This window comes from Nycticebus coucang, chromosome 3 (assembly GCF_027406575.1).
Source record: "Nycticebus coucang isolate mNycCou1 chromosome 3, mNycCou1.pri, whole genome shotgun sequence".
NCBI classification, from domain to species: Eukaryota; Metazoa; Chordata; class Mammalia; order Primates; family Lorisidae; genus Nycticebus; species Nycticebus coucang.
Window position 1 is genome coordinate 45,427,772 of NC_069782.1, and position 16,872 is coordinate 45,444,643.

The 16,872-nt window shown below is 41.9% G+C and overlaps 1 protein-coding gene across 1 annotated transcript in view; it reads right to left on the reverse strand.

The window, feature by feature from the left end:
• The window catches only part of ZDHHC17 (zinc finger DHHC-type palmitoyltransferase 17), a 101,499-nt gene extending 99,870 nt beyond the window's left edge, over positions 1–1,629 (reverse strand). The window contains exon 1 of the mRNA XM_053582658.1: positions 1,527–1,629. Coding sequence (XP_053438633.1) covers positions 1,527–1,619 — 93 coding nt within the window. The 5' untranslated portion in view covers positions 1,620–1,629. The remainder of the gene's footprint in view (positions 1–1,526) is intronic.
• Between the last annotated feature and the right edge of the window lie 15,243 nt (positions 1,630–16,872).

Below are 16,872 nucleotides of genomic sequence, written 5' to 3' on the forward strand. Positions count from 1 at the left end.
GTATCATTTACTCCAATTCCCACTTTTTAATGAGGAGATGGTTGATTTGTCTAGTAATATCCTATCCATGAACTGACAAGCTGAAGACTGATCTCTAAACTTCAAGCCACTAAACTAGCCACTCCATTACACCAAGCAATCTCACGTTAATTATTCTTACAGTAATAGACAAAATACTATTTTACAAAGCAAATGCTTAAAAATAGTACATTAAAATACACAGAATAAATATTAAGTGTTTGAAATATTTTCACAGGAACAGATTACTAGAAAAATTCATTAGCATTTCCAAGGCTTCATCTGAAAACTTTGTCTACTTCTTGACATGTTTTTAGGGCCTAAGTGTGAACCAAAAGAGAAGTCTTTAATGCCAGTTCTGATAATGTTACCACTTTGGTCAAAAAATGTTTAGTATTACTCTACAGTTCTGTTGGTCAGAATTCCAGAGTAGTCTTTGCTAGTGAGACGGGCCCAGGCATTTGTTTCTGAGAAATTGACCCATCTGTTTTTGATAAACCAAAGTGATGAACGGGAGGGTAGTTGAGTACTAACATGAGAGGTGATTGTCCTTAGTCACATTTACTGGACCATGCTATTAAACCAAAATCCAGAAATAAATAGAATCACTCTAATGCAAAGTAACCAGGTAGAGACTTCCATGTTTGTTCACCCCACAACACAAAGATTGTCTTCATCCCTCAATCTCATAAAAACTACAGGATGCTGTGCAGCTGCCCCATACACAGATCACTGTGAATCATTAAAAACCAGAATGCATCAAGAATTGCTTCCAGGCCTTAACTAGCACTAGCTCAAACTGGGAGGTAAACAAGTACAGAATGTGACCGATCCTGGAGCCAGGCACTGTTTACCTCCATGGGAAGATAACTCAAGTTGTGATTGGGAAACGTGTTGCACTGACCTCCCCTGGCTCCTAAAAAACAGTACTTTGACAAGCTAATGTGTTCATGGGTCTATTCCCAAAAGTTTTGACCTATCTTTTTAATCGCTTAAGGACAAATGCTCAAATAAGGACAACGGACACAAGGTGTCCCAAGGTGATGCTTATGGCATAACCTGCAAGGATATCACTATGCCCAAGAAACTGTCCCCTACTAGTGAGCTAAATGGAAGGAATAGATCCCGTCATTCACCCTGGCGAAGGAAAGAAGAAACCAAAACCAGACCGGCTTCCTCCTTGCCCCCGACCAGTTTGGAGCAGGACTAGGGGCGAAACAGCACGAGGCCGCCCCCTGCCTCTGCACCTATGAGCAGCGCGGGGACACAGCAAACCATCTCCACCTCTGTCCTCCTGGCACAGCCAGGGACTGCGTCCCAGAGCCCGCCCCGGTCGGGCCCGCCCCGCTATCTCCTCCCCCGTTATCCGCTCGCAGTTGCGCTCGGGCCTGGATTCGCCTCCCCAACTTCGGCATGTCCCACACACGAGGGCCACTGCCCTGGGCAAGTCCGGAGGAGAAAGGTTGGCGAGCCGCAGGGCAATGAATGCGCTCGGCGCGGTCCCTCACCTCTGGGTGGAGAAGGGGCACACAGCCCGCCTCGGGATCGTACTCATCCGGGCCGTCCGCCATCTTGGTGTTAAATCCTTCCTCCCGCTGCATGCCGGGAGAAAGCGTTTCACCCTCGCGGGGCTCGGGCAAGGCGGAGGGCGAGCGCGAGCGCGAGCCCCGCCAGAGGCGACGCGGCCGCCTCCTTCCTCCGCTGCCCCCGTGACGCCCCCTGCGCCCCCTCCCGCTGCAAGGGCGCGGGTTTCTTCGCGCGTGCGCGCAAGCGCGGCCCGCCCCGCACGAGAGCGCGCCGTGCTGCACTGCGCCGGGGCCGGCGGACCGCTCAGGGCGTGGGCGCCGCAGTTCGGGGGCGGGTCCCGGGCCGGAGGCTGATGTGCGCCCCTGGCTGTCCAGCGGACGCTGCGGGGAGAAGTCGGCCCGGGAATCCTCGCGGCCGCGCGGGAGCGTGCACGGAGCTGCGGAGCCGCACAGCTGAAGTTCGGACAACCGAGGCGGCCCAACCCCGCACGCCCAGCTCTCCTGCTTCCGGAACCCACTGGCGAGACCCTGGGGCAAGGTTTGGGCCTGTCACGTGGAGTTCCACAAGGCGAAAGAAGCACCCCTGCCCTCCACGCTCAAAAAGGTCACCCCGCAACCTGTGCCTCCGGGGGACGTCCTAAAAAACACAGATACAATTCGGGGCTCCCTCCTAGAGGATTCTTTTTAAAACGATCCCAACCAGCCCTCATTGGTCTTGAATTACTACCACATAAAAAATTTACGAGCTCAAAACCCACACATGGCCATCTGCTCCGTTTTGATATAACCCAAGAATTAAGAACTGAATTCGCTGAGATGCAAACCAGATAAAATGACTAATGCCCTTTTTAAAAGGATATTATAGGGCTGATATGGGTGTTGCGTGCTACAATGGGGTGATGGGACAATTTTAGAAGGCATTTGTCTTTGTTTTTACCTATTAAAAAATTGTATATCTAAACAGCTCAGAGGAAGATTAAGCAGAGACCATGAAACGTGATCTATTAGAGATCCCGATATGACGATTAAAGCCCAATCAAGCAAAGGCCACCAGAAAGAAGCCTATAGTCTAATAACATCAGACTTAAAAATCAGAGGGAGGTCAATCCGGAGGAAGTATGGAATACCCCAGGAAACGGGCGGAAGCCGGCTTTGTGAGGTTTATGTTCCCGCCAAAGGAATCTGAGGAGGGTCCACCAAGAGCCGGAATCAGTTCTGGATTGGACGCTGTTTCTGCGCAGGATGAGGAAAAGCAGGGATTAACAAGGGATTGGATACTGTCATGAGGCTGGGACAATTTAGTGATTGGATACCCCAGTAATACATGAAAATAGTAAAGTGCACCTGGGGCTCCTAGGTAAGAGAGCCGTAATCACTCAAAGAGGGAGGTGGCTGTGGCATTTCACAACTGCTGCAAGGCAGTACCGGGAAAAGAAGGTTCTGTTACCCTTTGCATCTGGCTTTATCTGTCCTCTCAGCACAGCTGCTTTTTCTCTTTTCAGTCCGAGTTGATTTTTCTTTGGATTCTGGCCAAAACTAGAAATCATCATGCAAAACTAGACAGAATTGAGGTTCTGCCTTTGGAGCAACAAACTGTTTTCAGACACATGTTAACATGAACACAAGTCATTTTCACTTCACCATTTCAGTGTTTCATCTCGCCCCTCCTTACCCTTATGCATTTACTGCAAACAGAAGATGAGAGTAAAAAAAGGAAACTCAGTGAGAAAGATGTAATAAGTAAAGTATTGAATGAAGTGAAGGAGTGAAGAAACCAAGCATGAGAACAGGAAAGAATGTTTCATGGATACCTATTGTTAGGAGTCATAATAAAATGGAGATGTTTGCCCTTCTCAGAGTTACTACGTTCACAGAGTCCTCAGTGGAAGGACCAAGAGCCAAATTCAGCCAGTGAAAATGTTTCATTTGGCCCACGTAGCAGTTTGGTAGTTTCCAAAGTATATTTTAATTAGACACTGAAATTCAGTAAATCAGATTTCACCTTCAGATCTAGATCACTAGTTCATCTGGAAATCATGAGCAAGCTTAGCCTTCCTTCTTGCTTACCTTCCACTGCACCTGGGGCTTTGTTTTCATTACCTACCTGGCCTCTGTGGACCTTTTATTTTGTAACATCCTAGAATTTTGCAGCTTAGACCTAGGAAAGATACTAAAAGTAGATGAAAAGTTGAAACAAGTCTGTTAGGGTCAGCATCCTCCTTGCCCACTGCTGTGAAGATTGAAATGAATAGTTATTAAATGAACCGAAGAAAAGGGAGAGCAGCCATATTTAAACTGAGCCTGGGGCTGGGTTCTGTAAGGGTAAAAATGAACTCTTCAGATATAATCAGAGTCCCCCTTGGTAATTATAAGGTTCTTGCCTATAGCCCAAATTTGAAACAATGTTTTCAGGGAACTGTGAAGGACAGCCAAGAAAGTGCACTGATTGGATAGATTGGCAAAAGAATGGCATAGAATTATAGAAGAATGCAAAATAGTGACTGAAAAAGAATAAAATTCAAGCAGAAAAATAGACCTTGTTAGAGAAGAATTGTGGAATGGATTTAGAAACAGACAGATTGGAAGTAATGGAGCATTGTTATATAAATATGGTTTCATATGTAACTTCAGAGACTACTGGAGCTACAGACAACATTAGAAATCATCCAGTTATAGTCCAACTCCAATTTATAGTCCAATTTTCACACTTGTGAAATGATGGTTGGGGAATTAAAGAAACTCTCTTAAAGTCACAGAAGTAGGTAGGTAGCAGAATCATGTCTGGAAGTCTCCTGAATTTTCCCCATTTACTACTTGCCTCTACCCTATATGCCTTATGTTGTGATTATCCTCACTAAATTATTTGGTCCATTTCATAATTTTTTTTTTACTGTGGTAAGAACAATTAACATGAGATTTACCCTCTTAAATTTTTTTTTTTCTTGAGACAGTGTCACTATGTCGCCCTCTGCAGAGTGCTATGGCGTCACAGCTCACAGCAACCTCAAACTCTTGGGCTTAAGCGATTCTCTTGCCTCAGCCTCCCAAGTAGCTGGGACGACAGGCGCCCCCCACAACACCCAGCTGTTTTTTTGTAGTTGTCGTTGTTTAAGCAGGCCCTAGCCCAGATGTATGTAGCCGGCACCCTAACAACCGAGCCACAGGCATCAAGCCAATCCTCTTAAAATTTTAAGTACAATATAGTATTAACCATAGGTACAATGTCATACAGCAGATTTCTAGAACTTACTTCTCTTGTATAACTTATTTTATAGCTATTGAACAGCAACTCCCCATTTCCCCCTACCTCAGGTCCTGGCAAACCACCATTCTTCTCTGTGTTTCTGTCAATTTTATTTTTGTGTTTGTTTGTTTGTTTTTTGAGGCAGAGTCTCACTCTGTTGCCATGGCCAAAATGCCATGACATCATCATAGCCCACAGCAACCTCAAACTCTTGGGTTCAAGCAATCCTCTTGCCTCAGTTTTTCCTATTTTTAGTAGAGACAGGGTCTTGCTCTTAACTCGGGCTGATCTGGAACTCCAGAGCTCAAAAAAATCTGCCCACCTCAGCCTCCCAGAGTGCTAGGATTACAGGCGTGAGCTACTGAGCCCAGCTGAGTGTGACTATTTTAGATACCTTGCCTAAGGGGAATCATGCAGTATTTGTCCTTCCGTGACTGGCTTATTTCACTGAGCATAATGTCCTCCAGGTTCATCCGTGTTGTCATATGTGGCAAGATTTCCTTTTAAAGGCTGAGTAATAGTCCAGTGTGTATATGGAGGAATAAACACACACACACATATAATATATCACATTTTATCTATTCATCCATCAATGGATAGCTAAGTTGTTTCCGTATCTTGGCTGCTGTGAATACTATAATGAACATGAGAATGCATATTATCTTTTAGAGATTCTGATTTGACTTATTTTGAGTATATAATCAGGAATGGGATTGCTGGATCATATGATAACTATACTGTTTTCCATAATGGTTCCCCATTTTAAATTCCCACCATCAGTGTACAAGGGTTCCAATTTCTCCACATCCTCACTAACATTTATTATCTTTTTTTTTTAAATGGTAGTCATCCTAACAAGTGTGAGGTGATACCTCAATGGGTTTTGGATTTGCATTTTTCTGATGATTAGTGATGTTGAGCACCTTTCTTTTCTTTTCTTTTCTTTTTTTTTTTTTTGATCACGTTTTCATATACCTGTTGACTATTTATGTTTCGTCTTTTGAGAAATATCTACTTAAATCTTGGAGGTTTTGCTATTGAGTTGTAGGAAGTCATCGTGTGTTTTGGACATTAATCCCTTGTCAGATGTATTATTTACAAATATTTTATCCTATTTTGTAGGTTGCCTTTTCTTTTTTTTCCTGAGACAGAGTCCCACTATGTTGCCCTGGGTAGAGTGCCATGGCTTCACAGCTCACAGCAACCTCAAACTCTTGGGCTTAAGTGATTCTCTTGCCTCAGCCTCCCAAGTAGCTAGGACTACAGGCACCCACCACAATGCCTGGCTATTTTTTGGTTGTAGTTGTCATTATTGTTTGGCAGCCCCGGGCTGGATTAGAACCCACCAGCTCCGTTGTATATGGCTGGCGCCCTAGCCACTAAGCTACAGGCACCAGGCCAAGGTTGCCTTTTGGTTTTATTGTTTCCTTTGCTATACAGAAGCTCTTTTAGTTTGATGTAATCTCACTTGTCTAGTTTTGCTTTTGTTGCTTGTGCTTTTGATATCATATCCAAGAAATCATTGCCAAACCCAATGTCATGAAGCTCTTCACCTATGTTTCTTCTAGAAGTTTTACAGTTCCAGGTTTTGCATTTTGTTCTTTAATCCAGCTTGAATTGGTTTTTATGTATGGTACAAGATAAGGGTCAAATTTCATTCTTTTCTATGTGGATATCTGCTTATCCCAGCACTGTTTGTTGAAGAGATGGTCCTTTCCCTGTTAAGTAAGTCTTAGCATCCTTGTCAAAAATCAATTGACCATAAATGTGTTGGTTAATTTCTGAGTTCTTTATTCTATTTCATTGGTCTATCTGTCTATTTTTATGTCAGTACTGTACTATTTTAATTACAATAGTTTTGTAATGTATTTGGGTGGCGCCTGTGGCTCAGTGAGTAGGGCGCCAGCCCCATATGCCGAGGGTGGCGGCTTCAAACCCAGCCCCGGCCAAACTGCAACAAAAAAAAATAGCCGGGTGTTGTGGCGGGTGCCTGTAGTCCCAGCTGCTCAGGAGGCTGAGGCAAGAGAATCACGTAAGCCCAAGAGTTAGAGGTTGCTGCTGTGAGCCGTGTGACGCCACAGCACTCTACCTGAGGGCGGTACAGTGAGACTCTGTCTCTACAAAAAAAAAAAAAAATCAGGAAGTTTGATGCTTCCATCTTTGTTCTTTCCAAGAATTGTCTATTCAGTGTTTTTTGTGGTCTCAAATGAATTTTAAGATTTTTTTTTCTATTTCTGGAAAAAATGTCATTAATAATTTAGAGAAATTGTATTGAATCTGTATATCATTTTCATTAGGATGGACATTTTAACAATATTAATTCTTACAATCCATGAACATGGTGTAACTTTACATTTATTTGTGTCTTTGACTTCCTTCATCAATACTTGTAACTTTCACCATTCAAGTCTTTTACCTCCTTGGTTGAATTTATTCCTAAATATTTTATTCTTTTTCTTTTCTTTTTTTTTTTTGAGACAGAGTCTCACTTCATATTGCCCTTGGTAGAGTGCCCTGGTGTCATAGCTCAACTGCAACCTCAAATTCTTGGGCTCAAGTGATTCTCTTGCCTTAGCCTCCCGAGTAGCTAGGACTACAGATATCTGCCACAATGCCTGGCTATTTTTAGAGACAGGGTCTTGCTCTTGCTTAGGCTGGTCTTGAACCTGAGTGCTAGGATTACAGACATGAGTCACCGTGCCCAGCCAATATTTTATTCTTTTTGATGCTGTCATAAATGAGATTATTTTCTTAATTTTCTTTTCAGATAGTTCACTGTTAGTGTATAAAAACACAACTGATTTTTGTATGTTGATTCTGCATCCTGCACCTTTATTTATTAGTTCTAACATTTTAATAATTATTTATTAAACATTTGTAATAAATGTTGGAATCAGTAACCACAACACAGGGATACTTTCAAGATACCACTCAGATGGGCGGTGCCTGTGGCTCAGTGGGTAGGGCGCTGGCCCCATATACTGAGGGTGGCAGGTTCAAACCCAGCCCCGACCAAACTACAACAACAACAACAACAAAAATAGCCGGGCATTGTGGTGGGGGCCTGTAGTCCCAGCTACTTGGGAGGCTGAGGCAAGAGAATCGCCGAAGCCCAAGAGTTGGAGGTTGCTGTGAGCTATGTGATGCCAGAGCACTCTGCTGAGAGCGAAAAAGTGAGACTTTGTCGCTACAAAAAAAAAAAAAAGATACCACTCAGATAAAATAAATAATGGTTAGTAACCACAGTACCTTTAAATCTAATCAAGAAAAACTTTATTAGAATTAAAGGTACTGTGGTTACTAATTATTATTTATTAGTAATAATTATATTAATTATATTATTAATTATAAGATTATCTTATAAGCCATTTCTATGTCTCATGGGGACCGTGGACTCCAGAACTAAATAAAATACTGATTACTTAGAACTGGAACAAGGCAAGGGTTTGCTATTTTGACAAGAGAAAGCTAGCATATATTAATAATACTCTACAATCAAGATTTTAACTGATGTGAGGACAACTCTTCTGCACTCATATTCTATATGAGTGAGATAGATATATAAACCCAGACTGCAGAATTAAAAGGAAATATATGGAATTAGCATGCATGGTAGCCAGCTTCCAAGAGGACCGCCAATGATTCTCATCTGGTATGCATACCTTGTACTTTCTCACACTGAGTAGGTTCTAACCTTTAGAACCAATATTTCAAAACAATCATGTGTGACTTTTGAGGTTAGATCACAAAAGGCATCATGATTTCTGCCTTGTTTCCTCTTGGATCCCTGTTTCTGGAGGAAGCAGGCTGTCATTAGCATGAAGATATTCAGGCAGTTCTATGGAGAAATCTACATGGCAAGTAACTGAGGCTTCCTACCAAGAACCAACACTGACTTGCCAGGCATGTAAGTGAGCTGCCTTAAAAGTAGATCCTCCAGCTCCAGTCAAGCCTTCTGACAGCTGCAACCCCAGCTGACATGTAAACCATAAGCTCATTAGAGACCTTAGGCCTGAACTACCCACTAAACTGCACCTGCATTCCTGATCCACTAAAACTGTGTAAAATGTAAGTGTTTATTTTTCTAAGCTGATAAGTTTTCAGATAATTTATTATATTAATACAACAATAAATAATACAGTGTATAAAGCATGAAACCCCCAAAATCATTTACAAAGTTTTATGTTTACAAGAATCCACAGCAGGATCAAAACATTCAAACTAACTTAATGGAACTGGTTATTTTTTCCTAAACTTTTCTCCCTGAGAAGTATGTAACCTTTGGTGCTTATTTTTGTAGGAAGAAGAAGTGGTGTGGTGTGCAAATGTCTCCTTTCCAAGGGAGTTGAAGGCTGAGCTATTCACATCCCTGAAAAGAGTATCAGTGCTGGCAGCACCTGTGGCTCAAGGAGTAGGGCGCCGGTCCCATATACCGGAGGTGGCAGGTTCAAACCCAGCCCCGGCCAAAAACCACAAAAAAAAAAAAAAAAGAGTATCAGTGCTAATAACTTAGCATCAGCCTTCAAGGGCCATCAATATCCATATGACAAAATAGAATGGAAAAAAAATAGAATAGAACTTTGAGTTGATAAATAATAAGGATTTGAAACAACAACATATAGATTTAAAAGATGGGGAGAGAGGGTGGCACCTGTGGCTCAAAGGAGTAGGGTGCTGGCCCCATGTGCCGGAGGTGGTGGGGTGGTGGGTTCAAACCTAACCCTGGCCAAAAACTGAAAAAAAAAAAAAAAAAAAGATGGGGAGAGGAGTTTGTCCAGGTAGCAAGAGTGGATTGCTGGATCTGAATTTGTTTTAGAGTACACTCTGCTTCCAGGAAATGGCAAATGCACTCAGAGAAGAAAAGTTTCCCCAGCAAGGGCAAGATTCCTCAGGAGTCTAGTGGATCAGATATGCTCAACACCCACAGCCTTGCCTTATTCTGTGCATGGGGGCAAATTTCTCTTTTGTACCAGCACTCCATTATATTACTACTCCTTAGGAATAACTCAAGGTGTGGCCATGGCAGGCTGTGCCACTAGATTTTACTCTTTGCCTTTTGTCTCTTACCCTAGAGTACTGTGGTGTCATGATAGCTAACAGCAACCTCTAACTCTTGGACTCAAGTGATTCTCTTGCCTCAGTTTTTCTATTTTTAGTAGAGACAGGGTCTTGCTCTTGCTCAGGCTGATCTAGAACTCTTGAGCTCAAACAGTCCACCAGCCTCAGCTTCCCCGAGTGGTAGGATTACCAGCGTGAGCCACCACGCCAGGCCTCACAGCTTATTCAATTCTTGACTAATGTACTTAACCTATAAAGAACTTTGGGAAGTCATCTAGTAGTTTATCCTACTGTCTTCATTCAAAGTAATTCTCAGCAAACGTGGTATAGAGAAAAGACTATAATAATAAATGAGTTCTGGTTCTGCCTTTATAGCTAATTACCTATGTGATCTTGGTCACTTTAATTTCTTACTTGACCTTAGCCAAAAGACCTAGAAACAATATCACTTTAATTTTTCAACCTCAGTTTTGTCTTGTATAAAATGAAGGATTTGGAATAGGTACACTCCAAAGTCTCTTTCATCTCTATATAATTCTCATAACAATAATAAGACCATCCTAGACAGATAGTAATTCTTTTTATTTTATTTTTTGTTATTGGGGATTCATTGAGGGTACAATAAGCCAAGTTACACTGATTGCATTTGTTAGGTAAAGTCCCTCTTGCAATCATGTCTTGCCCCAAGAAGGTGTGGCACACACCAAGGCCCTACCCCTAGTAATTCTTTTTAAATAGTCATAAGGAAAAGTTCACAATCTCTGCAGTTAACTTCTGCTCTGTTCTGTCTGATAGTTATTTCCAGAAATTTCTCCCTGATTCTTATCCTAAATCTTTCATAGTTTAAGTCTTCTATTAATTTTTTTCTCAATTTTCATAATATTCTTTTTGTCTTCTTTAGCTAACTCATTCTCAGACAGGTTAAATCTTACTAGTGAAATCTTAGAAAGGGCTGACATCAGTAAAAACCCTTTTTCCCACATCTAAATCATTAATGCACCTGGTAAATGAGACCAGATATAGAACTAACACCCAGAAGCAGCCCATTAGATATTCTGTCTTTCAGACAGATAAGACGAGTTAAACTGTTGTAGTTGCAGTATCTGGTATTCCCTGCTCTTCTGTTTTAGATAATACCTTTCTAAGCTTCACTCAGAGAGAAGGCAGTATGGCTAAAGATAACTTACTAAGAGAATAAGCTGAAAGTGAAATCATTTATCTGAATTTATGGCCCTAATCCATTTTAGGCATCATCATTGAGTTGTTAATCCCCTATATTGCCATAGACTCCTATTCAAAATATTTGCCCATCTGGAAAGTCAATAATTTTTTTCCATTTCTTAGGATTTTTTAAAATCAATTTTTAAATTCTAGAAGTAATAATTGCCTCTATTTTGAAATATTTTCGTGATAAGATATTCAATTAAAATAAAGCTTCTTTTCCCTCCCCATTCATTGCAACATTTCCCAGAGTTAATCCTGGTCTGCTCATAATCCTAAGGTATACAGGTAGTCCCCAGGTTACAAACAATGTAGGTTCTGTAGGTTTGTTCTTAAGTTGAATTTGTATGTAAGTTGGAATAGATACATTTACGTATTATGTGTAATAGCCTCTATTCACCAGTGCAAGTTGTACATTAGTCAGATATTTATAACTCGGGAACTTACTATAATAGCTTCCATTCATAAGCACAAGTTTTACGTAAGTTAGATGTTTCTAACTCAGGGACTGCCAGTATACACATGACATCCCAACTGTGTGCAAACTGTTCTGCCCCTTGCTTTTTTCACTTAGAAATTTACTCTAGATATCATTTCATGGCAGCACTTACTGTTCTATTTTATTCTATTTATTTAATGGCTTCCATAGTATTCTTCCAGGCCCCAGGATATTTTTGTCTTGAAGTAACAGAAAACTTAACTAAATTGGCATACATAATGAGGACCTCTATTGTTTCTTAAAATAAGAAGTCTGTGGTCAGGTTATTCCAACAGTTGGGTAATGTCATGTAGACACAAATATTTTGCAGGTTAATCTAACGGCTCAGCAATGTCATGAATATTCAGTCAGATTGTTTCCTCTGCTCTGCTATTCTCAGATAAAGGCAAGAAACCTCATGTTCTCAACATGGCTGCAATAGCCCTAGGCATCATTCATCACATAGCAGCAACCAGAGGCAATAAAAATACTGTTTCTTTTCTTGTCTGTCTCTCTCTCTCTTTTTTTTTTTTTTTTTTTTTTTGAGACAAAGTCTAACTCTGTTGCCCCAGGCTAGAGTACCCAGGACATCAGTTTAGCTCACAGCAACCTCAAACTCCTGGGCTCCTCAGGCCTCAGCCTCAAGGCCTGCCATAAGGCCTGGCTAATTTTTTTATTTTTAGTAGAGACGGGGTCTTGGTCCTACTCAGGCTGGTCTTGAACTACTGAGTTCAAGTGATCCTCCCGCCTCAGCCTCCCAGAGTGCTAGGATTATAGGCCTGAGCCACCTTGCTTGGCCCACATGCCTCTCTTTTGAATTAGAGAACACTTGGAAGTTGCATTGGTTAGGATCTAATTATGTGTCCATGCTAAAACCAATCTTTGGCAAAGATAAAGAGACCACCCTTAGCCAGGCATTGTGGCGGGTGCCTGTAGTCCCAGCTACTTGGGAGGCTGAGGCAAGAGAATCGCCTAAGCCCAAGAGCTGGAGGTTGCTATGAGCTGTGACACCAGGGCACTCTACCAAGGGTGATAAAGTGAGACTCTGTCTCTAAAAAAAAAAAAAAAAAAGAAAGAAAAAAAGAAAAAGAGACTACACTGATTGGTTTATTCAAAGGGATGGCAAATCTGACCCACTGACTGTTTATAATGGCCTGAATTTTTCATTCTGAAAGGACTAGAAAAAATTAATACTCTTGTGACATCAGAAAATTGCGTGAAATTCAAACTTCATTGTCTATAAGTTTAGGTATTATGCTTTCATAATACAACAGCAGGATTGAGTGTTTGGAACAGAGATCATAATGGCTCAGGAAGCCTGAAATATTTACAGTCTGGTTCTTTACAGGAAAAGTTTGCCAATCTCTGGTTTAGACTATCACCTGAGGCCAGGGAATCTCTGCCCTGAACATCAGATTATGTGGTCAGTAAGTAAAAAAAACTGGGGCTCTTGCCAGCAAGGTTGAAGAGAGGGAGAAAGGGATTTGGATAGGTAGTAAACAAAGTCCATTTTATGTTATGACATATTTTCTTTAGAAATTTCAATCACCTCTCTGAGAACAGATTCATCTTTAAATGTTCATAGGTAACAGCAACTTGTGTCTCAGTATTGAAACGTGAGCTGGTTTTTGTGTTGCTTCAAGGTGGCAGAAGGTTTGGTCTAAAGATTAAAGTAATCATTTCCTTATGTTGACTAAACAAATCCAGATTAGCATGGCAGACAAGAACCTCTGTGTCTGACTCCTACTCACCTCTCCTGCATCCCCTGCTACCTCAAGCCCACAACTCTTACTTCCTCCATAATGAACACTTACAATTTTCTAAATTTGCCAGGACTTTTCCTGCCTCTTTGCCTTTGTCCATGCTGTTGAGAGTGCATGTGGTAAAAATTAGATGGATTCAGTCAGGCTCGGACCCGCAGGACGCTGCTGGTCTGGCGGGTTGAGGTCTTACATGCCTTCACCTCATGTCTCCCATTCTTGCTGTTTTAGCTTTAACCTAAAAGAATCTATCTTGAGTAGTTTATGGCAATTAATTTAGGAGATTACATTTGGAACTGGAATGTTGATTTGGGTAATGGGTTATGCTGATTATTGTTTATTATGGGTCATGTGTTATGCTGATTGTTATTGTTTTAGACAAGGGCTCGCATGGTTTTTGCTTTGAACTTTCATGGTGGTTTTGGAAATAGAAGAACAAACAGGCTACTCTCACTGTTCTCTAGACTCACTGGCCTTCTGACAAAGTTTGGTGAACCCACCCTCATCTCTGCGTATTGGCTAAGAGTGTCAGGCAGGCAGTACACTGTTACCTGGAACACTCTTCTCTTTTGTTTTCCTGGAAGTGTTCAGACCTACCTCAAGTGTTCTTTCTTTCCTTTTTTTTTAATTGTTGGGGATTTATTGAGGGTACATAAAACCAGGTTACATTGATTGCTTTTTTTTTGAGACAGAGTCTCACTGTGTTGCCCTCGGTAGAGTGCTGTGGCATCACAGCTCACAGCAATCTCAAACTCTTTGGGCTTAAGCGATTCTCTCGCCTCAACCTCCTAAGTAGCTGGGACCACAGGCACCTGCCACAACACCCGGATATTTTTTGGTTGCAGTTGTCATTGATGTTTAGCTGGCCCGGGTTGGGTTCATACCTGCCACCCTTGGTGCCTGTCACCACATTGATTGCTTTTGTTAGAAAAGGACCCTCTTATAATTGTGTCCCTCCCCAAAAGGTTCAAGTGGTATTTCTTCTGAAAACCTTCTGGGACCACATCTGGGGCTCTATCTACTGTTCATTTTGTTTGGGTTCCCTTAAAAGAACAAGCTAGGATAGGGGCTTCTTCACATTCATTTGTTTGGAGGAGTGATCCCAGGGAGCAAGCATTGGGTGTAGGAGACCAGGAGTAAAACATTAACAAGCTGGTTATCCTTGTAGCCAATGGGGACTTGGATCTGCAGGAGAGCTTCTGAGAAGGCAGAATTAGAATTGTTTGCTAAGACTCAGAAGAAGGAGTAATCTCATCTCCTATTGATATGTGGTTGTACCAGGGAGTGTTTATTCCTCATACTTCCATGTTTGCACAATACAGAAGCCCCAGGGTAGAAAACAAAAGACACCTATAGCAGCTATCAGATGTCTTCTTGGCTGAATTGGTAGCTATGGATGTGAAGTGGGCGTGAGAGGTCTGCTATACTCCCCAGTGTGAATTATTCAGATCTGCTGGTAATCTTCACTATAGGTCGTCTGTCACAGAGCCGGCCAGGTGGCCACTGACTGCAGTGCCCACAGGAGATTTGATACAAGAGGACTAGAGACAAAGCAACAGCTCCTATGTTGTAGCTGTGCTCAAGGCCGTAATTGATGTTCATCCTCTTTCTCTTTCACCACTACTTGGTCCAAGTTGTTGGCCTGGTGGTTTTTGGTTCTTCATCCTGGAGGCGACAGAGGCTTTCATTGCACTAGCCTTCTTGGATCAGAGCTGTTGCGAGGTAACTACTCTTGCTTTTTCCTAAATGGGGATTGAGAAGACCCATTCACCAGAACAGTGACCACATAGCAGGCACCAAAGGCTGTGGTGTTATGTTCTAATAAACATACCACACCTCACACAGCAACTGTGATTGGAGCTATTTTTAGGTAAAATTTACAATACTCCACAGTCACTTGATATGATGGACCTGGTTCCTGTTGTGGCTAAACTGGCTAAATGGGTGATTGAACAGGGATATGAGAGGTACCAGTATGTCTACATCCATTAAGTCTTTGCTGGTGATGCAAATCCCTGTATTTCCTCTCAGAATGGTGTGTTCCTCATTATCTTAGCTAGTGAGAGTGTACAGTTTCAGGGGCTTCCACTGGTGCTGCCTATCAAAATAACTCTTTCTACACAAGTCAAGAAATCAAGGTAAGGGTTCCATCAATTGCTAAGTATACTCATTTCAGTTGTTCACTTGGAAACTAAGGATATAGGCAGAGGTTGGGTCTGTGACTCCATTACACCACTGTGAGATGAATCTGGGCCATCTGATCTCTATAAACTTTGACTCTACTGGAAACTACGAGGCCTGACAATTAAGTTCACAACCTCATCCAAGAAAAAGTGCTACATGCCTCATGGCTGGATATCACTATGGTCATATCCAGCTCCCCTTGGGATGCTGTAAACCAACAACATCACTTAGTCCACCCTTTAAAGCAATTTTGGAATTCTTTCTGGAATGGCCATCAGAGCTGTTGTTATATTACCCTTGGTGTCCTCAATGTCATCAAAATATCTTCCTTTCAATATTGCCTTTTTTCCTGGGTAAAGAAAAAAGTCACCAGGGCCAGATCAGGTGAGTACAGAGGGTGTTCCAATACAGTTATTTGTTTACTGGCTAAAAACTCCCTCACAGTGCCATGAGCTGGTGCATTATCATGACAGAAGAGCCATGAGTTACTGTGAGAAGTTCATATCGCTTTCATCTTGGCTTTTTCACACAGCCTCTTCAGCACTTCCAAATAGTAAACTTGCTTAACTGTTTGTCCAGTTGGTACAAATTTATAATGAAAACAGTCCATGCTTTTAGCTTCCTGGTATTAAGATCAGCTCAGACCCTATATTCAACAAGTCTTCAAATGTCAGAATGTTCAGTTTTTCTCAATGTACAGTTTCTCCATAAAAAAGGTTGTTTTAGTCCATTTTGTGCTGTAAAGGAATAAAGGAATGCCTGAGGCTGTATAATTTATACAGGAAAGAAATTTATTTGGTCCACAGTTCTGCAGGCTATACAAGAAGCATGGCACCACCATTTGCATTTGGTGAGAGTCTCCGGCTGCTTCCACATATGGTGGAGGGTGAAGAGAACACATGTGGAAAGAGGAAGCAAGGGGTAGGAGGTAGGGCTAGAGCTAATAGAGTGAGAACTCACTCCATTCATAAGGAATTCATAAGGGATCCACCTCCATGATCCAAACACCTCCCAGTAGGCCCCACCTTCAACACTGGGGATCAAATTGCAACATGAGGTTTTGAAGGGACAAATATCCAAACCACAGTATGGATGTGTGTCTTTTGCGGAATGACTGGGGAGTATGTAGTATATATACTTGTGCTATTATTACCAGGTCTTTATACTCAGCTTTCCCTCCAAATGATGAGCTCTAGGTCTGAGAACTTGCTTAGATCTATAAACTCGGTGAGGGGTTTCAATTTCCCATTGAGACAGCTGGCATCAGCCTTCTGCTCACCAGCTGTCAGTGTTTTCTCAATATACATGTAGGTCAAATAATACCCTGCTGGATGTTCATTTAAAGTGCCCCAAGAAACATTATGGTCTGTTAGTCACTATTGC